Source organism: Megalops cyprinoides, chromosome 2, assembly GCF_013368585.1.
Source record: "Megalops cyprinoides isolate fMegCyp1 chromosome 2, fMegCyp1.pri, whole genome shotgun sequence".
In the NCBI taxonomy this organism is placed as follows: domain Eukaryota; kingdom Metazoa; phylum Chordata; class Actinopteri; order Elopiformes; family Megalopidae; genus Megalops; species Megalops cyprinoides.
The window spans coordinates 59,965,812-59,989,756 of NC_050584.1; the positions used below are offsets into that span (position 1 = coordinate 59,965,812).

At 45.2% G+C, this 23,945-nt stretch overlaps 1 protein-coding gene and 1 long non-coding RNA gene across 2 annotated transcripts; both read left to right on the forward strand.

The window, feature by feature from the left end:
* The first annotated feature begins 4,733 nt into the window (after positions 1–4,733).
* On the forward strand, positions 4,734–5,671 carry LOC118772832. Its single transcript, XR_005004710.1, has 3 exons — positions 4,734–4,929; positions 5,277–5,343; positions 5,586–5,671. It is a non-coding gene; the product is annotated as an uncharacterized LOC118772832 (long non-coding RNA).
* A 647-nt stretch (positions 5,672–6,318) lies between these two features.
* On the forward strand, positions 6,319–15,350 carry LOC118772831 (integrin beta-1-like). The gene is made up of 13 exons (XM_036521457.1): positions 6,319–6,528; positions 7,667–7,837; positions 8,459–8,703; positions 9,221–9,376; positions 9,982–10,077; positions 10,340–10,429; positions 10,977–11,117; positions 11,198–11,391; positions 11,772–12,013; positions 12,345–12,567; positions 12,874–13,109; positions 14,064–14,230; positions 15,149–15,350. The coding sequence occupies exons 1-13, from the start codon at positions 6,465–6,467 to the stop codon at positions 15,212–15,214; spliced, it is 2,091 nt and encodes a 696-aa protein (XP_036377350.1). The 5' UTR covers positions 6,319–6,464; the 3' UTR covers positions 15,215–15,350.
* The last annotated feature ends 8,595 nt before the right edge of the window (positions 15,351–23,945 follow it).

Sequence of the window (23,945 nt, forward strand, 5' to 3'; positions counted from 1 at the left end):
GTCCAAGCGTCTGCACACCTGCCTGTTATTGACGCAGCATCCGCTGCACTACAAACACAGACACAGGCTTTACCCCAGTGGAGCTAAACCGGGTCTCCAGTGTCTCTCCCCCAAGATACCTCACTCAATTCTCTCCTGCACAGCTGACTCAAAGAGATAACAAAGAGATAAATCTGCAATGGTCAGTCTGTGTTAATAGGAGTTATGTATGAAGATTTTTAATTTTTAGAGGCATTGCTGAAGTGTAGGCTGAGAGTGGCTCAAAACGTAAGAAGGAAAGTTTAAACGTAGCACTGAGTAGAGGCCATGTCCTGTTTTGGAAGGACTGTTACATGTTGATTTCCTTCCGACCCAGTGATAAAATTCCTCCCGTTCTCTGGGGAAACTGCGCGCTTGGCTGGGGCAGTTTATCAGAGTGGAACATTTCTGCACTTGCACGAGTCTTCTGTAAACACTGAAATGCCCACTGTGCCTGCTTTTAGTGTTACTGTTGGTTTGGTGCTTCCTCCTGGGGCGAGTGATGTCACAGACTTCACTTCGGGGAGCGGGTGGCATGCTCTCAGTGACAGGGAAAACTGTGCTGAGTTCCACGGTCACCAGTGCCAATGCGAAACTTAGCTAACTTAGCTATTCTACAGCAGCTGTGACCAGGGGTGTTTCTAGCTATTGAAAAGATCAGGGGCTAAGTCAAGTTTGCCTGGGGCTTGTCTTTTTTTTTTGGAGGGAGATCGGCATCAGTAGGCTAGGGAGGTTATATCTACCTTTATAATAAATAAATATTATCACACCTTCGGATGCTGCAAGTCAAGTTCCGGCCTGTTACATAGTCTGTCTGTTGTTTTGCTATAAACACCTCCTTTTCAGGGCGAAAATATTGTATGCTAGGCTTAAAATATTCGAGGCTATAGCCCTGAATGATCGGACCTAATGACGCCACTGGCTGTGACTAAGGGCACCACACATGCAAAGGGAGTTTGCATGCTTTGGGAAGAGGATGGACACCACCATTCCCCTGGGCAAGGAAATGGATTTCCACTCATCTGTTCTTCTTCTCCAGATTTCCCCTGTCTTATGGGACAACAGCAGAGTATTTTTTTTTTTTCAGCCTTTTTGGAGAAAAGAACACGCTGCTTATCGGAGGGGGAGTTCCGTGGAAAATGGGCCTCTCTCCCAGCAACTCTCAGGTGCGGCAGGGCCGTGCGGCAGCCTGTGTCTCAGAAAGGGGCCCGCACAGTCACTGATGTCTTTAACAGGCCTGTCTACTGTCCCTCTGGCCTCTGCAAGAAGTGCAGTTCAGCCACAGGCTGTAGGCTGTCTGTTTGAACTCAAGCTTCATTCATGTATAATACTTCGGCAGCTGTGGTTTTCAGTTACTGGCAACAACTGCAGCAACAATGAATTCCAACATCTGATTTGGATTCAGATGACCCATGGAAGTTCTATCTCTTCCTTCTCTGGAAACAGCTTCTTTCCCAATCTGTTTGTCTTATGTGTGCATTTTTGATTGCGTTGTGCTGCCACCTGCTGGTAAATTATCAATATTGCATGTCTGGCATCAGACAGAGAGGACATCAAGGACACCAGCGGTGGAGGGCAGGGTAACTCAGTCTGTCCCGATTACTTACCCCTCTTCCACATGCTATGACTCTCTGGTGACATGGGCAGGGCTCTGAGGCTTTTGGGACTCTCTCATTACAGTGTGCAGAGGATCACAGCATCAGTCACATGAACCACAGCTCAAAGGCAGATTGGATTTTCATACAGTTAAAAGCCAGGATCTTCAAAAAGTGTCCTTTTAACCTTCTTTACGTTCCACTTCGCATGAGCGGTAATTGGAGATTTATTGCTGCTGTCTTGGGTTCAGTACATCCGCTACTATAATCTGATCTGAGCAGCCGTGATGGTCGACCACGGTGAAATGTGCATGTCATTGGCGGGTGCATACATTTCTGCTTTAATATACCGGCCCTGCTGCTGCGTCATCAAAGGAGTACAGATGTCAGATGGAGGACTGGAATAATGAAATCTCTTTTGATCTCTCTCTACTCTATTAAATGGTCCTCGTGCTTTTCGTAGCCTGCAAATCCACTGCTACATTCTTTCAAATGTCTGTTCCCTTCTTCCTATAGCAAGTGAATACCGTATACAAGAGTCATATTAGGGTGTTCTAGAATTTAAGATGTGGACTTGAAGCCATGGTGCTAGAAGTCTGAGTTGGTACTGCTCTCCTTTTGTTCTGCATCAGTTTTTCTCTGCATGTGTTTACATAACATTACCTTATGGGCATTTAGCAGATGCTCCTACATCAATTACAATGTTATCCCTTTATACAGCTAGATATTTGCTCAGGCACTTTGGCCCCAAGGGTACAACAGCAGTGCCCCGGCAGGGAATTGAGCCGGCAACCTCTTAGTCACAAGGCCTGCTCCTTAACCACTATGCTGCACCACCATCTGTTTGTTGCATTGACTCAACAAACTTTTCCTCATTCATTTGTTGAGTCGTAAATATCCACATGTCTGTTTCCAAGGGCAAAAAGTGTGTGACATGATGAATGCACAGGAATGTGTTTCACTCTTAATTTTGTCAGGGATGTACATCAGTGTGGAATGCAGAGTACGTTGTGCACATAAAAACTGTAGACACTGTGATCTCATGCTGTCTGAAACCTGCCTGCATTTGGATACCTTGGGAGTTCCAGCTATGTGTCAGTTGGCCCAGTTAATGCATTTTACACAGACATCCCCACTCACAACACACACTCTGCGTGCGTGTGTGTGTGTGTGTGTGTGTGTGAGAGAGGGAAGTTTGAAGTTCATAACATGCACAATACTTATAGTTACACTAACATTAGCTTGTACCTTGTCTGGCCAACTATTGAAACTTGGTCATGGAGAACCTATAATATTGTGACCCCGTGTATGGCTTTCGCTGGTTTTGGGCTCTGCCTCACTTGGTCACTTTGGATAAAAGCATCTGCCAAATGAATAAATGTAAATGTAAATGCAACATTACACGGTAAGAGAAAGTGAGTCTGAAGAACGCCGCTGCTTGTCATGGGAATTGTATTCTGCATGAGGTCTGACGTGTATCGCTGATGAATAATTTCTTTGAACGGTGTTTCCTTGTATGATTTTTCATGCTTTCAACCCTTTTTCACCCCAGCTTTGGGGTGACAGTGGTACACATTAAGCTCCTCCCACAACAACACCCTCTGCACTTCTACAGCGGTGTGGTGAATCCCACCCTCAGATATACTCGCATGCAGCCAACAGCCACAGGACACCGGAGGAGAGAAATTATTTATTTAACATCAGTTATTTACATTTACATCATTTTATGCCACTTCTTTCACCCGAATCGCAGTAAACTGTGGATGGCTGATAAAATTTAGACAGCCATAGTGTGTGTGTGTGTCTGTGTGCGTGCGTGTGAATGTGTGTCTATCCACATTAAGAGACCTTTGATGCATAATCTCAGGCATATCATAAATGTTTTCTTGTAGTACAATAATATCGAAGGTCTTGTTCCTCGGGAAAGAATTCTTTTCTTCACAATCTACAGCACTTTCATGTTTCTTCCACTAGATGGAGCCACATTGCCCATGAAAAGAATAAAGTGCTTCTCTTTGCCATGTAATTATCATTTAACTTCATGCTCTTCATTTAGGCTCTACCGTAGGACTACTGTACTTAAGTGTCAAGTTTCCTTGAATCTGAAAAGCAGCGAGCCTCTCATTTGAAAATACCTTTGGGTAACAGTTAAATGAATTTGAAAACTATGAAACTCAATGTTTATGTTAAGTACAGTTTACCATTTTTATAAGGAAATCAAAGATATACAAGGTAGGGTGGTGCAACCTTGTAATATTTTCTGAATATTAATAATTCCTACCCTATTGATTTCCCTCAATGTTGTCAGAAATATGTCTCACTTTAAGATTTCATTCTGTGCCCTCAGATTAGGATCGGTATTTTCTTATTCGTGTCTGTTTGGTTTCCACCCCATTCTGTGAATAAGGACCGGGAACCTTTTCAGACCCGAATCCTGCCCACTGGGTTACAAATGAACCTGATATCATAGAAATATCACGCTAGCTGGTTTATTTGGAAAGGGTGAAAGCGGGAGTGACTGAGATGAAGAGCTTAAGGGTATAACAATAGCGGCGTCCCGCCCAGGAGTCAGCTCCCGCACCGTGCAGGTCCAGACAGCTGCAGCCATGGGTCCACAGTGCTGTCTCTCACTGTCTCTCGACCAGCTTCCAGGGTATTTGAGCTGGTTTTGTTCATTCTAATGACCAGCTGAGGATGTATGAGTGTTTGATCAGTCTGAATGAGCCAGCTGAATATGCTGTATCGTCTCCTTTTTAAAATGACTGTGGCCAGCAGTGTGGTGTGGCGGTAAGGAGCAGGGCTCGTAACCGAAAAGTTGATGGTTTGATTCCCTGCTGGGCTGCTGCTGCGGTACCCTTGGGCAAGGTATTTCACCCACAATTGCCTCAGTAAATATCCAGCTGTATAAATGGATAACATATAAAACTGTGACTCTGGATAAGATAAGAGCATCTCCTAATAGACAATAATATAATGTAATGTGTTGCCCTTTTTCTTGTTTTCCTCAAACAGCAACGCTGATCTTTTGATGCACAAAGGACCTCCAGCCAGGCCACATCGGACGCATCTTGTGGGGCGATGACCAGCATAAGTGGGACTGAGATCTCTGCACATCCTGTGTCCAGGCTGTTGTGTGTTGAGAGCGAAGAGGGGAATGGCAAGTCCCACCTCCAGTGAGGCGGAGAGCTAATCTCTGACGCTTAGACCAAACAACCTTGGTCTCCACAGGCATTTCCACCAAAGTCAGGGCACACAGGAGGGTTAAGAGGCATACCGCCTCTTAGAGGATACAGCATCGGTGGATTCCACGCAGAAGGTAAAGTCATTGCGTAGTACAGGGAATAGCATAGAAAAAAACAAACAAAATATTTTTTTTTATTCTCAGCTCATCTGCAGATCATCTAATATTTGACTAATATTGGACTGCCTTGTGGTTGTTTGTTTGTTTTTTTTTCACTTTTAAACTTCACGTTTGATGATTTTACATCATTCTCCAGGATCTTTTCTGCTTTGAAAGGGATTTGTCCAGTAAATCTTCAGGGTGCAATCATTGTCAATTAACAACACAATGAAATACTTGAGTATTATGTTTCAGTCTGCCGAGAGTTATTCATTACGTTGAATTAGGTACTTTCATATGACCGTTTTCTCTCTGTTCTTTAGGATATTATGAAAGTTTTACTTGTTGTAATACTGCTGTGCTGCTGGGAGAATACATGGGAAGAACAAGGTAAGGCAGGGCACTTCCTGTTCCCTCTTTTAGCCTGGGCGGTTCAAGGCTTCTCACAATTCCAGTGAGACAAAGCTCTCGGACTCTAGAGCTTCATTCCCACGGGCTGCCCATCTATGTCACCTTCATCAGCGTTCTTTCTCACCTGTTATATGTTTGGCAATGTGTAACTGGTGCAGTCCTCTGGAACTCCCCCTGCTGGCAGTGGTGGAAAATACACCTGGTCTCCCTCCCCTTCCCAGGTCAGAGAGAGCAACACTGCCATGCTGTGGGGGTGCAGAGCTGTGATGAATGTCTGAGGTCGGGGCCGCACTGTGCCTGGTGTGTAGAAGAGGTGAGCGCCCCTTCCCTTACTTCAATATCATAATTATCACGACTAATGACTGAGGAATGATTGAAGATACCCTCTGTTGTTTTGTGTCATATTGGATTACCAAACTCAGTGCTACAATGTGTGTCATACTCTCCGTACTCTCCATATTAAAGTCTGTGTCAGTCTGTGTTAAGACAGAATGTTCAGGCAGAATCCGTCTGATGGGGAGCAGCAAGAGACCTGTCTTACTGATGTCCTGTGTGTGTGTGTGTGTGTGTGTGTGTGGTGTGTGGGTGCATGGTCTGTGTGCACCCGTGCGTGTGTGTGTATGTGTGTGTGGTGTGTGTGGGTGCATGGTCTGTGTGTGTGTGTGTGTGTGTGTGTGTGTATGCGTGCATGTGTAAGCATAGTGGTTAAGGAGCAGGACTCATAACCGAAAGGTTGCCAGTTTGATTCCCCACAGGGACACTGCTTCTGTACCCTTGGGCAAGGTACTTAACCCACAATTGCCTCAGTGTAGTAAATATCCAGCTGTATAAATGGATAACATTGTAAAAACCTGTAGTTGATGTAAGTCACTCTGGATATGAGTGTCTGCTAAATGCCAAATAATAATGTAATAATAGTAATGTATGTGTGTGTCCCCTCCATGCAGAGCTTTATTGGGCCGGGCCAAAGCACCGGGGAACGCTGTGACACTGCGAACGATTTGCTGGAGAGGGGCTGCCCGCCAGGGCAGGTGGAGGACCCTCGGGGTGAGGTGGTCCTGTGGCGTGACCACAACGTCACTTCTCGAACCCGGGACCAGATGCACGGGCCCCGGGACATCATTCAGCTGCAGCCACAGGAAGTCCTGATGCGTCTAAGGCCAGGTGTGTCTGCCACGCACTGGGAGTTGCGCCTGCCTGTCGCGTGCTGTTCAGCCACAGGTTCAAATACCGTTCTGTGTGACTGGAAGCCGGAAACTGCAGTTCAGTCAATATGAAACTCATGTCATGCATTACATATTCTGAGCAAATCACAACTATTCAAGCAAAGTGTTGAACCAAATTAATTTCTCACACCGTTTTTCACACCTAAGCAAATCATCAGAAAACAAATAGGCTAGAATTTGAATGTGGAAAGTGAAAGAGCTTTTCTTTGCCCACTGGATATTGCTATGATGGTGTGTGCTTGTATGAACAGCGATAATTTCTCGTTTGCGTGCCTCACAGACTGTGCATGAAGGTTGAACATTTTGCTGATTCCTGTTAAGTGTAAAGTTTCATGAGAATTGAGGGCCTTCCAACTTCCAGTGAAAAATACCAATTCAATACCAACCTAGAACCAAGAAAAACATCTGTTTTCCGTTCACTGTTAATATTTCTTGTAAAACCACAGCAGTGGGAAAGTTGTGAAATAAGAAATATGCAATACAAGAGATGTGAGCACCAAGTAGAACATTTACTGTGCTGTGGAACATGCGTGAGGGTTTGTTGAAATTTTTTTCACCCAAATAGCAACCATGACAAAACAGTGGAAATGTGATCTGAGGAAAGACAGACAGCTTGATAAAAAAAGAAGGCACTGGGTATGCTACCCTTCAATGTTCAGAGAACACATCTGCCATTTTCAACCAAGAATAGATGGGTGGTTTGATGTGTTTGTCATGGAGTCATGGCAAGTGCCTTCTAACCTTTAACCACGGTATCAACGACCAGTGGGAAGCACTGGCTTTGAAATCATGGGCATAATCAGATGGTGCCATGCAGTATTATTTCCTGATTTGGGAGTGTGGTGTATTAGCCCTGATTCCCCCAGTGGCAGTAGCCTTCTTCTAATGTGTGTTAGGTTCACTTGTAGTAAACTCCTTTATTATTTTCACAAATGGTAGCATGTGTACCAAGCTTTAACGCTAGCAGCTAAAAAGCCTTGCCCTCTGTGTGGCTACAATTTCTGGATTGTCAAGTATTTTGGGGACATCAATGGTTCCACCTGAAAATATTTGTTTCTGATTTGTAAACGCTGCAGGTGAACCCCAGACCTTCGAGGTGAAGTTCAAGCGAGTGGAGGACTACCCCATTGACCTGTATTACCTCATGGACCTCTCCTTCTCTATGGAGGATGACCTGCCAAACGTGAAAAAGCTGGGAACAGACCTGATGGAGGAGATGAAAAACATCACGCAGGATTTCAGAATGGGTGAGTTTGCTTGTGTGTGAGACTTTCAGCTACTTATACAGGGAAAATACCTTTTTTGTACTGGCAAAATAATACAGGCTATACAGAGAATGTATGAAAAAATCTTGAACTTGAACAAATAAATATATATATATATATATATATATATATATATATCACTGTGATTAATTAACTAGTTGACAATGACTTCTTTGACACATATTGTTAGCAATATGTGTGTCTGAAGCAATGATTCACTCGCTAACAAATGTAACCTCCATCACTAGACACGTACCAGTGAATACGTTTTCTGCTAACTAGCTAACATTACTTATATCACAAATTTTTTTCAATTTACATTGAAATTTGTGTAGTATTTTTTTCTCTAGAAGTGTTTTAGAGACAGTCATACAGATTGCACTTTTCAGATACTTAGGAGCAGATCCGATTAACTAACTTATAGGGAAAAACCAAATCATAAGGGGAATTTTTCTATCCCAAATGTCCCTTTTTTGCTCTGTTTCAAAATGAGCCATTTATAAAGATAGCTGTTTCCAGTAAAAAAAATATGACTTCTCGTCCTTATCCACTTGACTCTATTAAGAGGATATGAATTTGCTGGTGTCACCCCGTGCGCTGAAGGGTTCGGCGCGTTCGTGGACAAAACGGTGCTCCCCTTTGTCAGCACCACCGAGGACATGCTGCGGAACCCGTGCAAGACGCAGGGCCGGCAGGTCTGCGCCCGGGCCTTCAGCTTCCGCCACGTCCTGGGCCTCACCCGCAACGGGAGCCTCTTCGGCGAGCTGGTGGGCCGCCAGCGCATTTCGGGAAACCTGGACCTGCCCGAGGGGGGGCTGGACGCTCTGATGCAGGTCGCCGCGTGCGAGGTGAGGGCGAGAGAGCGAGAGAGAGAGAGAGAGAGAGAGAGAGCCCCCTTTGTTTGGCTTGCCCCGGCCACAAGGAAGACACGCAGACAATAGCTTGGTGACACCTGTGATGCAGCTTTTGTTCCACTGTAGCCAGGCACAGCATGTGATGCCGGCTGTGGGTTTGCAGGCCCAACCCAAATAGCCTTTTTACTCTCCTGCAATGCCTCCCACCCCAGAAGATTGTTTTTGTCTCTATTAAACAGTGCACACCACATGCGCCACAGACAAAGCTTTGGAAAATTGCCATTTTCATTGTCAAAACATTGTTTTGTTTTCAGTTGTTGCCTCTGTTGCATTTTCCACAGAAATTAGCTTTTAAAGATTTAGAAACTGCCATTCAGGACAGTGTCCAGTTGTTAATTCATGCCTCACCTACAAACTCAATATGGAAAAATAAAGTATGTTTTAGTCACTATACAGGATTTGTTTTGGTCAAAGGTGCTGATGTATCTCCCCCTCCCCACCCCCGTGACAGGAGCACATCGGTTGGAGGAACGTGACGCGGCTCCTGGTGTTCTCCACCGACGCCGGATTCCACTTTGCAGGAGACGGGAAACTGGGCGGCATCGTGCTGCCCAACGATGGGAAATGCCATCTGGAGAACAACATGTATCCCATGAGTGACCTCTATGTAGGTTACTCTCCAAACACCACTGACAAATACTGTAAAAAAAAAAACATGCACGACAGTGAGTGCAGACAGTCACTTCCTGACTGGAAACAGTTCAGGAAACTGTTGAAGATCCTGACAGAACTCCTAGAAAATGAGTCTGACATTGAATTTTCATTATGAATGTTGCCAGTCTGCAGTGTTAGCGTCAGGGTGCTTAGTGCATTAGCCCAAGCTGTCAACTCGAGGACAAGCATATCCCAGAAGGGATAAGTAGACCCAGAGGAGTGTCTCTAGGGCCCACACACTATATGAAATATTTCCTCTGTTTAAGTGGCTGTCGCTCCTATCCTGTATTCAGTGTGCGCTGAATGCTGTGCCGTTTGTATTTACAAACACAAGTTTGTTTTAGCGCTGTAGTCTTTTCTCTGAATGAGCATTAGTGTTTTCAATGCTGGGTGTCTGTTTGAATGCAAGTGTGGTTGGTGCTATGAGATTTTTTCTGTGTGGTAATTATTTTGATTGGTGCTGTGGGCCATGGCTGCATGAATATTATTGTGTTCAGTGCTGTGGAAATTTCTCTGTATGAAAATGAGTGTACTCGGTTCTGTTCTTCGGTTCTTCAGGACTATCCCTCTGTCGCTCACTTGGCTGAGAAGCTGAAGGAGAAAAACATCCAGACCATATTTGCTGTGACCCAGGATGTCTTACACCTGTATGAGGTACGAGCTCTCACATCCTACACAGCTCTTTACTCCTACTATTATTAGTGTCTGTCAGCAGCACATTCATCAAAAATAGCTTTAAAACACCATCTGTACACCTTTGTAGTCTTGCATTATGTCTGTGTATTCAACCTGTGTATTCATATATCACCCACTGGGACTTTTCTAACTGCTTCTTTCCTTCCTGTCTGCGTCTAAAAGTCCTATGTATTTCTCTCATTATTATTGATGTATAAATAGCCCCATTATTTGTTGACAGGGTCTAAAAGATATCTTCCCTAAATGCGCTGTTGGAACTCTGTCAGATGACTCCCACAATATCCTGCAGTTGATCGTTGATGCTTACGATGTAAGTGGACCCTCGTTCCCCCTTCCAAGGGTCATACTGTATGAGCTGTTTTCATTAGAAGACCGGGGTGGGTTCAGTTAAATGAACGAAGAGAAGCAAGACTGATTGCAAATCTCAATGATCATTTAATTTTCATTTGAGTCATCAATCATGTTAATAAAGCGGCACAATATTTTTAACAGCTTAATCCCTTGTATGTTTGCCGTTGATTTCCGTTTTAGTACTTTTCACCTTCAGAATATAGTGACACAGTGAAAAGCACTTCACTTCCTCTGTGCATTTGTTATTTTTGGCCATGGATGTCTTGTGACACAAGCTTCCTTGAATTAAATAATGTTTTTGCTTTGCTGCATAAATTGCCCCTCTCCAGGATGACATCTTCTTGACACTTTACATATTCAGCCACGTACACAGCAGAAGCAATCTGGGTTAAGCGTTTCGCTCAAAACCGCGTGCTTATGCTTCCAAAGCCTCCAGATTTAGCAACAGCAACTTTTAGGGTCTCGTTTCAGTGACCGTGCGTTTAACACGGAGCCGTTTCTTCCAGGCCCTGACCTCAGAGGTCATCATGGACCACAGCGGGCTGCCCGCGGGCTACCAGATAGCGTTCAGCTCCTTCTGCAAGGACCACGTGCTCCGGACCGGGGAGGATGGGCGGAAGTGCTCAAACATTTCCATCGGTGATGAGGTTGGCGTCTCTCCCACTGTACTGGACACGGTGACAGTAATGTGCGTGTGTGTGTGTTTTTACATGTGTCTCCTCTTCAGGTGAACTTCCAGGTGACCATCACGGTGACAGGGTGTGAGGTTGGCGGGTCCCACCTGATCATCAAACCCCAGGGCTTCAGCGAGGAGGTGGAGGTCTTCCTGGAGCCGGTGTGCGAGTGTAGCTGCTCCTGGAACGGCGAGCTGAAGAGCCCCAGCTGTAACAGGAGTGGGCTGCTGGAGTGCGGGGCCTGCAGGTGAGGTCTAACCCGCTTTTTGGGCTCGTCCTGTGCTCTACTCCCCTCTACATGGAACAGGGTGGAGGGCGCTGTGCTCATAAGGGTTCCTCCTCGGGGGTAGCATGTGTTGTACAAGTGTGAGTTTTATACCTAAACCACAGGCTTGCTTTCCTCTTCTCAGCAGTTCTGAGAGGGTGACATTTGTACTTTGCACTATAAGCAATGCCCCTTATAGCAGCAAAATGACCACTGTGTTATTTATGTCAGACCGTTTCGAAAGTAACTTTACCAGGCCAGATAAAGGCATTATCCCAGAAAATACATACAGTTCACTTCTCTTCACGTGCAGTAAGACCAGTAAACCAGGGTGAGTGTGATTTGGTTCATCTCCCCCGCAGGTGTGACGAGGGTCACATTGGGACATTCTGTGAGTGTGAGGTGGGTGTGTTGGGACACGAGGACGCTGAAGAGCCGTGCCGACGGGATAACACTTCAGAGGTGTGCAGCGGGCACGGGGACTGCGTCTGTGGGGAGTGCGTGTGTCACAAGAGCCGGAAGAACCCCAGCCACAACTACTACGGGACGTACTGCCAGTGTGACGACTTCCGCTGCGACCAGTACCAGGGTCTGCTGTGTGGGGGTAGGGGCAGACGAGCCTTTAGGGCAACACTGCTCGCCACTGTCTCTGCCTTTAGGGCAGCACTGTTTGAGATGACCTTCAAGCATACAGTTTTTCTAGATCTCATTTCAAATGTAAAATCAGTGGCGAGTTGTTAATGTTCAATGGTCTCAGTGGTCTCAATAAAGATATAGTGTAGATTCAAGCATGTGATTGATGGGAATTAAAGGATGCCTATGATTGATATTGATGAGTAGTTGCCTGCTGATGAAAAACTTGTGTGGAATACTTGTGTGCGTGTGTTTATGTCTGTGTTTACGTGTGTGTGTGTTTGCGTGTCTGTGTGTCTCAGGGCGGGGCAGTTGTGAGTGCGGTGTATGTCAGTGTTTCCCAGGGTTCAGTGGGAGCGCGTGCGAGTGTCCCCTCAGCGAGGAGGCGTGTCTGTCCCGGAGTGGCGAGCTCTGTAACGGAAAGGGCCGGTGCGTGTGCGGGACCTGCGTCTGTCAGGACAGCCGCTTCCAGGGCCCCACCTGTGAGATCTGCCCCTCCTGCCCTGACGTCTGCACCGAGCACAGGTGGGAAAGCCATTTCAGTGCGCACAAATGCACGTACATACACACATAAACACACACACACACACACACTCATGCTCACACACACACACACACACACTCATGCTCACACACACATACACACAAACACACACACACTCATGCTCACACACACACATACACACTCATGCTCACACACACACACACACTCATGCTCACACACACACACACACATGCACACATTCACACCCAGTTCTCACACCTCTAAACACACCTTAACTGTAGGGTTGTACGTAAGCAGTGCAGGTAATCCTGCTCCCTTCCCCGCAGAGACTGTGTCCTGTGTCGGGCCTTCCTGCACGGGCTGAAGCAGGGGGAGTGCAAGAGGAAGTGCGACGGCTTCAACCTCACGCTGGTGGCCGAGCCCGCCCACCTCCCGCCGGAGGACCACGGCAGCGGCCACCACAGGTGCCGGGAGAAGGACACGGACGGCTGCTGGGTGCACTTCCTGTATCAGGCCGGGCACAGGGGGCGGTTTGCCCACATCCACGCCTCTCTCAGGCGAGGTAGGCCTCACATCCTCCTCAGATCGGCTCCCATCGAATAGCACTGCGATCCCCCTGTCCACTCTACAGGTGGAACCGGGCTACCTCAACCTGGAACCAAAGCTGGATTGATAAAGCTTGATTGTTTTTCCATTGTATCAACCATAGTAGTAGCAAATGGGGTCACAATGACTGCTATCATCTACCCAGATAGAGCCAAGGCTAAGGCTGTCTCGTTAAAACGGAGTTCTTATTACCTGTATCCGCCCGTGGCTGTTTGCTGTGATCGGTTTGAAGCATGTTCCTTCCTTCTGTGTTTATCCACTCAGTTTTAGCATTGACACAGACAGAAGCAACATATTTACTTTGCTTGTGGATTCCTACAGTTTGGCAATATGGCTGCACAGCTCAAATGACACAAATAGGCCAAGCTGTCATAGATCAGCACCAGTACAAGGGAAAACTGCTCTGAGCCTGACCTGTGACAGCCGGCCTGGCTCAGGCTTCAAAATGGAGAAGGGGTATGAGGGAATGTATCAATCAGCTTGTGTCATCTTCATTATGAAGAAGTCAATGTTTTATCAATCAGTGTCGTTTTTACAGAATAAAAGGTTTCCTTGTGCTAATGCTGTACTAATGGCTAAACAATATGTGGTGCTAAGAACCAAAACTTAAATTTTCATTTGTTCTTTGTGCAGGGCCAAATCCTCGGTATTACCTTTGTCTCCTAATTGACCACACAGAACCACATTCACGGCAAAGTGTAAACTTTGATTTACCCTGTGATTTAGATCACTCATATTGGCTCCTCTGTTCTCCAGAAGCAAAATGACTGTAACTTTGGCCTGAGTACTCCCAAGTTCCAGAATGAAAACCCTTTAAAACAAGAACCGTTTAGAATACAACAGTACGCAAGCAACCTTTGAATTGTGCTTGTTGCATCTGATCAGGTTGTCCCCCTCCCCCCTCCCTCAGAATGCCCAGCAGGCCCTGATGTGGTTCTGATCACAGCCCTAGTGTCGGGCTCCATTGTGCTGCTCGGAGTGGCCCTGCTGCTGGTCTGGAAGCTGTTCACCACCATCCACGACAGGAGGGAGTTTGCGCGCTTCCAGAGAGAGCTAGAGAAGGCCAGGTGGAACATGGTGAGCTGGCCTGCCCCATTGGTACTGCTCTGGGCTTAGTCTCCACTGCTGCTACTGCTACTGGTGTGGGCATTCACTGGCTGTGGTTATGCTTGCAACAATATTAAGTTAAGATCTCAGTTAAGAGTTTTCATGAGTAAATAAAACCTGGGGCAATTGACTAATTCACCGCACCCAGTATTTTTTTTTAGTACTTTCTTTATGCTTTTACCCCTTTTCACCTAATGAGAAATCACTGATTATACTACAGTAGTGTCACCACTTTGCAAAACATCTTCTATGCTTGTGCAGGGGCGCTGAGATCACATGAATGCAACCCTCCCATACATCCGTATGCAGCCAACGGCTATATTTCACATAGGTGCCTCACAGGCCACTAGAGGGTGTCATAGATGTGTGACAATTGACAGACTTCAATCAAATTAAATCCATCCTGTCCCAGTGGACCAACTTGAATCCGGTTCTGAGCTTTAGGACTTTAGACTGTATGGCAGATCCACTTGGAAGCCATAAATTTAGCTTTACAGAACCGTGTCTGACTAAGACCATCGTTGAGTACTCAAATGCACATTGACTTTTTGTCCCAGCTATTTTCAAACCGTTTATAAGATCCCCAGATGTCAGGGACATGTGTCTTTCATCTGTTCAGTGTGTCCTTCTTTTTGTGGGACAAAGTAGCCATGGCTAGTGTGTATATGTGTTGGAGGACTGCACTTACTACACCCTGTGCCTATTCCTAATAGTGTACAATTGGAAATCACAAAAAACCCGGAGAAAAAACAAGGTAAAAGACAAAAAGAAAATTTAGAAAAAGTATTGCTGTTCTCTCCAAACTTTACATTCTACCATCCTTTCTTATATATTTTTAGCTGTACTGATGAGTTCTGTGTTCTGAGTTAGATTTTCTGTTCATTGCAGGACGATAATCCACTCTACAAGAGCGCTGTCACAACTGTTCTCAATCCCAAGTACAAGGCCCAGTGATGGTCCTCTCTGTGGTAACACAATATCTCTTCACTCACATTTCCTTTCAGGGGTTATGCTCAAACCAGAATGTCATCCAAATAAAGGCAACAGAGGATTAAGGCTGACGTGAAGATCCTTTGTTTAATGTCTACATACAGTGCCAGTCAAAAGTTTGGACACACCTAATTCAGATAATGACAAACATGCATTCAAAGACATTTTGATCTAAACACTTGTGCTTTTAGACAAATATTAACAGTAAAATTGATGCCTATGTATGACATTCTTTCCAAAAAATGCTTAGTTAAAAAAATATATTTTTGGGTACTTTAAAGAAAGATTTGATTTGTTTAACACTTTTGTCATCACTGCATAATTCCAGTTGTGTTATTTCGTAGTTTTGATGTCTGTACTATTATTCTAAAATGTGGTAAATTGTAAAAATAAAGAAGAACCCTTCTATGAGTAGGTGTGTCCAGACATTTGCCTGGTACTGTATATATACAGTTGCTGGTGTCATTTTAGTGAAGTTTATTTGTCCGGGACAGGATGCGTGTGTCGGGCTGGCACCTGGTTTAATGTGTTGATGCTGGAGTAGTTCTCCCTCAGTTGCTGTGTGGTCTGATACTGCTCTCTCTGTGTTTCTGACGGCACTCACAGTTTATGCGCCAGCTCGTAAGCGCAGCTTAAGGAGTTGCCAGAGCATGACTTCGGTCCTGACAATCGTTCATAGTCATTCATACTCCTCCATGTAGTCTGGATTGGTCTTGTCGACGTGCCAAAAATCTTGTTTCAAGTTTTCTGGGAAGAAGGCCATCCAATGTATTCTGTTCTTGTGTAAGTGTGTGTGCAAGTTTTGATGGAAGCCTCCCCCAGCTCAGACAAAAAGCATCTTTGGAAATCTCAGTTCAGACACAAAGTGTTTTTGGAAATCTCAGTTCAGACATAAAGGCCCCTGTTTTTCAGAGGGGAAAAACACTGAAATACATGGCATAGATGGCAAGATGTATTTTATTAAAGTGTAAAGGTTTGCAGTGCAGTGGAATCTGGAAATGTATAATCTCATTACAGCTTGTTAAAGCAATTAAAATACTTAATACCATTTTGAAATGGACAGTGTATTTTCAAAATGTGCCAAATAGTTATTCCACTGATCCAACAAAATACAGGGGCCAGTTAAGATATGACCTTTCTCATGTCTTTAATTGCAATCTGACAGTCACTCACCTGTAGTGCAGAATTCAGGGTGTCCCAGCACATCTTATTTAACCTTTATTTAACCAGGAAAAAAACCCGTTGAGATATAAAGTCTCTTTTGCGAGGGCGACCTGGCCAAGAGGACAGCAGGGAACATTAAAACAGTTACATGACATTACATTACAAGTAAGACATTACAGCATTAAAATATACAGCAACATAACATCAATTATGTCATCAGTCTTACACCACAAGACTGCAACAGGAGAGGGAAGGACAGGGGAGATGAAGGCACAGAATAGCTCATTCCTGTGAAATGCCTATTTCTGTCTTTGTTCCCCGCTTCAGGTCTCAAAATCTTTTTGGATTTTTTTCAGTGACTGTTTTGAATTTGCATTTATTTTATCTTTTTTATTTTATTGTGGTTTTAATTAAGTTATTTGCTTGTGCACATGGTATTGCAAGTTGCAGAAATAAATCAATTTTTGAAATTTGTGTGACCATGTACTGTGATCTCTATTTTGTCCACTTCTAAAATCCAGCTCATTGAATCTTTGGAAGTCCACGTTCAGGTATTCAGGTTCAGGTATTTTTGGCATGATGTACGCCATTAAATGTTCAAGCTACATTGTCTGAAGTTTACTTTTGACTGAATAATGAAATTATTTACAGGTCATGTGGAATATTGAAACATTGTCTCAGTATCGCTTTTTTAAATGCTGCTACCTTTTACTCCCAGCTACTATTTCTCTCCATAAATACAGTATATTCCTATCTAAAACTTTATCAAACAAGCTTGATCTGTGCCTTCTACACCAATATTCATCTACACTATTTCACAGGCCTATACTGCCCTCTAGATGAATGCTCTAGCACTCATAAAAACGCTGCCTTGAGTTATGACATCACAGAGGAAGATGTAATGTTCGGCAGTCCCTCTGTACGCCACAGGGTGGTGATAAAAAATGGGCAGTCCCGTGTTATCATGTGACATACAGTATTTACAGTGCTTTGCCATGCGCAACATACATACACACGCATGCCAATCTGTGATATTCCACTGTTTGGATCAAGATGGAACCAGATGGACTATTGCCAATAGAACACTATCTAATTAATGTGCCTTAGACAGAGCATAAATTCTACATTTTCTTTATACATACAGAAACTAAATATTGAAAACCATTTGTGTATTTTGATTAAAGTAAAGCTATTCTTTTTGCTCGAGCATCAAGCACGCATTAAGATCTGACATCATTGTTGGTATGTGTCCTCAGGGACCTTTTTTTTTTCCATCTGCTCTGTGTGACATCCATTGCTCCTCTGTGGGAGATACTGTCAATCATGTCTGTTTTCCGGAATACTCTGAATAATGTTGACACCGCTTCGCTGCTCCACCGGCAGCGCACTCTGTTTCAAAAGGCAATTTCTTTTTCTTCCCCCTATAAATCCTGCAGTGGATGACACACCGTGCCACCTAGAGCCGTGCTGTGCGGACGCCATGCGTAGCGGATGTGCTGGTGTATGGAGGGTGATGGAGATGTGTTCCTTCAGGATGCCTTTTCTTATGTCCATGCTTGGAAATGAAGGGATTGGAGGGAGGCTGGGGAGGGGGTGGTGGTGCTAGAGGAGAGGAGGAGAGAGAGAGGAAGAGAGGGGAGTGGCTCTCTCATCAACTAGGGTAGCAGGGAGCAGAGAGATGGGGGAGGGAGAGAAAGAGAGGAGGACACAGAACCTTAGAGAGAAAGAGGGAGAGGGAGGTGGGAAAGAGACAGGCAGAGGGAAATAGAGGACGAGAGAGATGGAGAAGAGGAAGAGAGAGGAATAGCTCTCTCCTCAGCTAGGAGAGCAGGGAGCAGGGAGGATGGAGAGAGAGAGAAAGAGAGAGAGGGAGAGGGAGAGAGAGGAGGCCACAGGGAATTTGAGAGAGAAAGAGGGAGATAGACAGGCAGAGGGAGATAGAGGGTGGGCGAGATGGAGAGAAGGGAGAGAAATGGCTCTCTCCTATGATATCAGGAAGTAGAGAGATGGGGGGTGGGGGGGGGGAGGACACAGGGAATCTGAGAGAGAGGGAGGGAGAGGCAGGAGAGAGACAGACAGAGGGAGAACGAGGGTGGGAGAGAAGGAGAGGAGGAAGAGAGAGGAATGGCTCCTCAGCTAGGAAATCAGGGAGTAGAGAGAGGGAGGAGGACACAGGCAATCTGAGAGAGAGGAGGGAGGGAGAGGCGGGAGAGAGACAAGCAGAGGGAGCTAGAGGGTGGGAGAGATAGGAGGACACAGGGAATCGGGGGAGAAAAATACAGAAAGAGCATAGATCACAGAGAAATTGGAGGAAGGGTCAATTTACTAAAATCACAGTTGGGAGAGAGGGGGGAGAGGGCAGGGGAGGGTGAGGATGGCTACTATGGAAAAAGGAGGCACAGTGAATCCAACTAAAAACCACAGAGGGCAGTACTGTATGCAGCCCAGAGGGGGGGTAGCTGTTGTGGTTCTTCCTTTCTGTGGCCACTTCTTTTCATCTTAACTCCAACATTGGAGGATGGCTACAGCACCTGTCATTACATTACTTTATTGGCATTTAGCAGATGCTGTTATCCAGAGGGACTTACATAGGTTATAATGTTACATGTTTTCTAGGTTAAGTACCTTGCCAAAGGGTACAGCAGCAGTGCCCTGGGAATCGGGAATCAAAACTGCAACCTTTCAGTAACAAGTCCTTCTGCTTACCGCTATGCTACACTGCCACCACTGACATTTACATGCCTGCTATACATATACATTTTGAATGTATATGTACATACGTTTGAATGTTTCTGCCCTGAACAATTCCTTGAAATGCAAAGATTCACTCTGCACCTGCACAAATACAACAGCTTAAAAAAAACCCTCTAAGCACTCTAAAACATGTGAATCCATCACACAGTTATGTGTGTCTCTACAGACAGCCACTGCATAAACATGTTCGGCTGCCAATGCCCGCAGAGGGGCTGGCAGAACACTACAAAGTGCTTTACTGAAACACGAAAAATGCCTGTCAAGCCATCCTCCCATGATGATGTACCAGGAGTGTGCCGGGGGCAGGGAGAGACGTTATCCTCTCTCTCACCCTCTCCCTTTCTCTCTCCCTCTCTCCCTTTCCCTCTCTCTCTCTCCCCTCCCTCTCTCTCCCTTTCTCTCTCTCCCTCTCTCACCCTCTCCCTTTCTCCTTCTCTCTCCCCCCCTCTCTCTCCCTCTCCCCTCCCTCTCCCTCTCTCTCTCTCTCTCTCTCTCTCTCCCTCCCTCGCCTGTGCACCACGAGTGATGCAGCCTGCAGATCGCCGCGACGTGGCATATCATCGTGGCGGGCGGGCAGGCGGGGGCTGCGGCCGGGCCTGGCGATATCCGAGCTAGCAGCTGGGGCCCGTGGAGCTCGGCGCGTGCCTTCACCTCACGCGGAGAGGCAGAGAGAGAGAGGTATGGCGAGAAGCGATCCGCTCAGCCCGCTGGGCGTAACATTACATAACACAGCCCCAACACGCCCTCCTCTCTCCCCTGACAGCAACAGGACCACATAGCTGCCACGGCTCCCTCAAATGCAACGGCAGGGAAGGTCTACAGATTCACGCGAGGTGGTCATTGGGATTCCTGTGAGGAATATTTAAAATAAACCAAACAAACAGGCTCCCTTAGTCATGCTTTATTAAAATTCAGACAATCCTTGAAATATCACTGTGCAGTGCAGTATATTTGACATCTGTGTAAGAGCTAGGCCAGATATCTTGACAATCAAGATGTAGAGTATACTGCGCAGAACTGACAGCGTGGAATCATCGTTGTATATTGAAATAGGACACATTAGTCATTAAGTCAGTCTAATGCCAAAAATTCCAGCAAATTCCAGAAAAATCCAGCAAAAATGTGAAGGACTAACAGCCTAGATAGAAACTCTGCAGCTCTTGGGATGCAATAACATTGACTCAGCAGTCAACATGCTTGTATGCTGTCTTCTTGCATATAAAAAATTAAACAAAAGGAACAAACAAAACGGAAAATGGAACAAAAATGTTTTGAACTTACTGAAGTGCTATTTGTGAGTACAGACCTCATCGCTCCTTTAGGCTAATATTTCTGGGGGACCTGTACACCAGCACTGACAAATGATTTGTCTTGTTTCCTTGGAGATCAGTGGTTTCTTCAGCCTGTACGCCTCAAGTCACCCTCCTCTGCACTTAATCCCTTGGAACAAAATGTCACTATGTCACAACATCTCTGTCAATTACTGTACAGTGATACAGGTGTAGAATCCCTCTTCCTCTGAGGCTAGTTGCCATCACTTGTGGAATGTATCAGACAGTGGGTGTCAAGGTAATGAGCCTGGCACAACAGCGGAGAGTTTTGCTGGGTTTATGAAAAAAAAAAGTTGCTTTCCATTCCATAAACAATTGTGTTTCCCCACATCACCCCTGCTCTTACCACTCAGCTTTTCCCCAGCTGTGCAATCGCCCAATTTGATTTCATTTCTGTTGCATCACTTCGGGATTTCTACCATACTAGGGTATGGATGTGCACCATAATTGCTTGCATTACTGATTTCTGTTATAGGGACACAAAATGAGCCAATCTTGATGCTGCTACCGTAATGCACAGCGAGCCAATCAGAACAAGTTGACTCTGGAATGGGACGCACAATGTGCCAATCACCTTCACAAAGGCATTACCATCGATGGGGAAACGTAAGGCATAGCAAATGCAATCCTCACATACGCATGCATACCAACTGCAACTATTTTTCAAACTACAAGTCCCATAGTGCACCAGGAAGCACGCATACAGAAAAGAGGACAGGTGCGCCTGCCAGATGTCACCTGAGCAACTCAGGTGCCCAAATGAGCCGCAGGGTGCTCAGAATGGACAAACAAGGGATCCCTGGCTAACACGCCCACCCCTTCCGCAGTGGAATAAAGCTACCTTGTTCCACTACTGTGGGCTCCTTTTCACTGTCAGCCGATGACATGGCTATGCTCACACTCAGGCTACAGGGCGCCCGAATGAGCTGAGCCGTCCTGTAGCCCCTCCCTGTAGGCAAACTTTGGTGTTGGAGCTGTGTGAACCTGGAGCCTTCTCTCAGTGCCTTGCTCTGACAAGGATGTGAGGGGAAAATCCACCAGGTAAAAAGCGGAATCCGCCTGAGGGCAGGGAGAACAAGGGAAGATACTGTAGCTGGGTATTCTGGGAAGTGGTGATCATCCTCCCATTGGCCCATTTCCATTACCAGACCCCCCCCCCCAGGTCACTACACGCCACGTTAGGGCCTCATTAAAATGGGGCTTGCTTCATGAAAGGGAGCGCAGGAGAGCAGTTGACGGCAAGAGCCAAGATGATGAGACAGTGAAGAGAGTGCTTCGTGTTCCTCCTGGCAGAGAATTTTCAAAGCCCTGCTCTCTCTCTTTCTCCCTCTCTTTCTCTCTGTGCCCAGCGATGCTGTGTTTGGAACATCAGCTCTCCTTCTGCAAACGCACAGTGGATGTGAAAATTCATCTCAACAGGTGTCTGATTTTTTTTTACCACGCACCCCTTACGGAGCCGTGTATGGTCTGATTGTAATCGGACTATCTTCATTCCATGGTTTGGCATATGGTAGTGCAATGCATGTTTTTATAAATGAGACATGACATGACATCCAGAAACAGAGCATGAACTAATCATCTACAAAGACATAGGATAAAAAAATAAAGTAACAAAACAAGTACAACGTAACCTGGCCAATACAGCTTTAGCTTACTATGCTTGCCTGATTTTTAGCACACTGTATTAAAAAGCTCTTCCTGGATCTATCGAGGCTGATAGTCCTTCACATTTTTACACGATCCTTTTCGGCATTTAACTGGCTTAATGACTAATATGTCCAATTTCAACACTACAGTGATGATTTCATGTTGTCAGTCCTGCACAGTGTACTTTGTGTGACAGCAAAGTGCAGTGTATCTAACCTCTACATCAGACTGTTATCATCATCTTATCCTCAGTATCGCTCTGAGCTGGAAAATTACATCAACTTAGCGCCATCATTCTCATGTAGGAAAAAGCACTGAGCTATTCCTGCAAATGCCACACACACAAAAAAAAGGTTTTTAAAATGTTGTATATCAACGTTCTGTACATATTTCAATTGAATTATATATAGTTTATGATAATATATATATATGGCTTCCTAGGACTGTTATCACAACAGTAATGATTACTTCAAAACAACTTTAGGGTCTAAGATCTATTCTTTTGTTACATTCAAAAAAAAAGATATCATGTTTTAACACCACACTTTTGAGGAGGACCAGAGATAAAAACAGTATTTATCTAGTCTTGTGTGTGGGCCTCTTACTGTATAATCAGGCATCTGCATTCCTCTATGCTCACTAAAGACCTGGTCTCCATATTTGTCTCTTACAGACAACACACACTACATACAGCTGGGAGTGAGGCCACTGCAGCATATTAAAGCCTCTGGAAAGTACTAAATTCACACAGAGCTTTTGAAAACGATCAATAGGCATAGTGCTGAAAGGGAAATATTTGTTGTTTATTTTCAAGCCAGAACGCATGGATACCAGATCCCAAAGTGCCTGTTGTGCACAGAGGTGAATTATTTACAAGGTTTTGATCAATAAACAGGAAAGGGAATGTCATGGCCAAAACAGAGCTCCGTACAGGCCTCTACCACTGAACACACCTGACCATACACATGAAACCCCAGCTAAAGCTTAAAGTGTCAGTGTGGAGTGTGCAGTAGGGTGCCTTTGTGGGATTGTTAGTCAATCGATTTTTGTTTTGTGGACAGCGCTGCCTGGGTTGTGTCACATTCGAGCTATGAGTTCAAAATGTCAGTACACAAAGCAACCAATGTTAGGTTCTGATCTCACTGCTGAGCGCCCATTAATGAGTCATCTGCTTATATCAAGCTCTATAATACCATTTCTTCTGTACCCCTGATTTCTCCGATCCCTGTCCTGGTCTCTCAATTCCTCCAACATCACATTTGGCCCTACTTGCCTATATAGTTTGCCTAAATATAATTCTATCAGTAACTGTACACTTTTCAACAAGTCCTTGCTCTGACAATACACAGGAATTTCAGAGATACCTAGACCTGACCTAGGGAAGAAGACCTAACCTAATGATATTAATCAAATAAACAGCGCAGGGTGGTATATCATCTTACCAGAACAATATTACATAGTGCTTGTTCACTGTTCAGGTCATAAGCTGCATCACTTGTATAGATCCACCATGCTGTACAGCACAGTTCATTCATTACACAAGTAGCCTTATGCTAGAGCAGAAGTCTAGTATCCCATCTTCACAAAGTACTGATGTAATAAAGCCCTTTCTGCATAGCTCACACCCTTGCTGTCTTGCATAGCAGAGTGTGGCTATTTTAATGACCCCTCTGCCCTCAAATCAGAAGGACAGCAAAAATTATAATCACTTAGTCACTGGCAAAAGTCACTGTCTGTGTCTATTTAGCACTATTTGTTAGCTTTCCGTTTGTTTTAGCACCACAGGGGGTAGGCTGCTG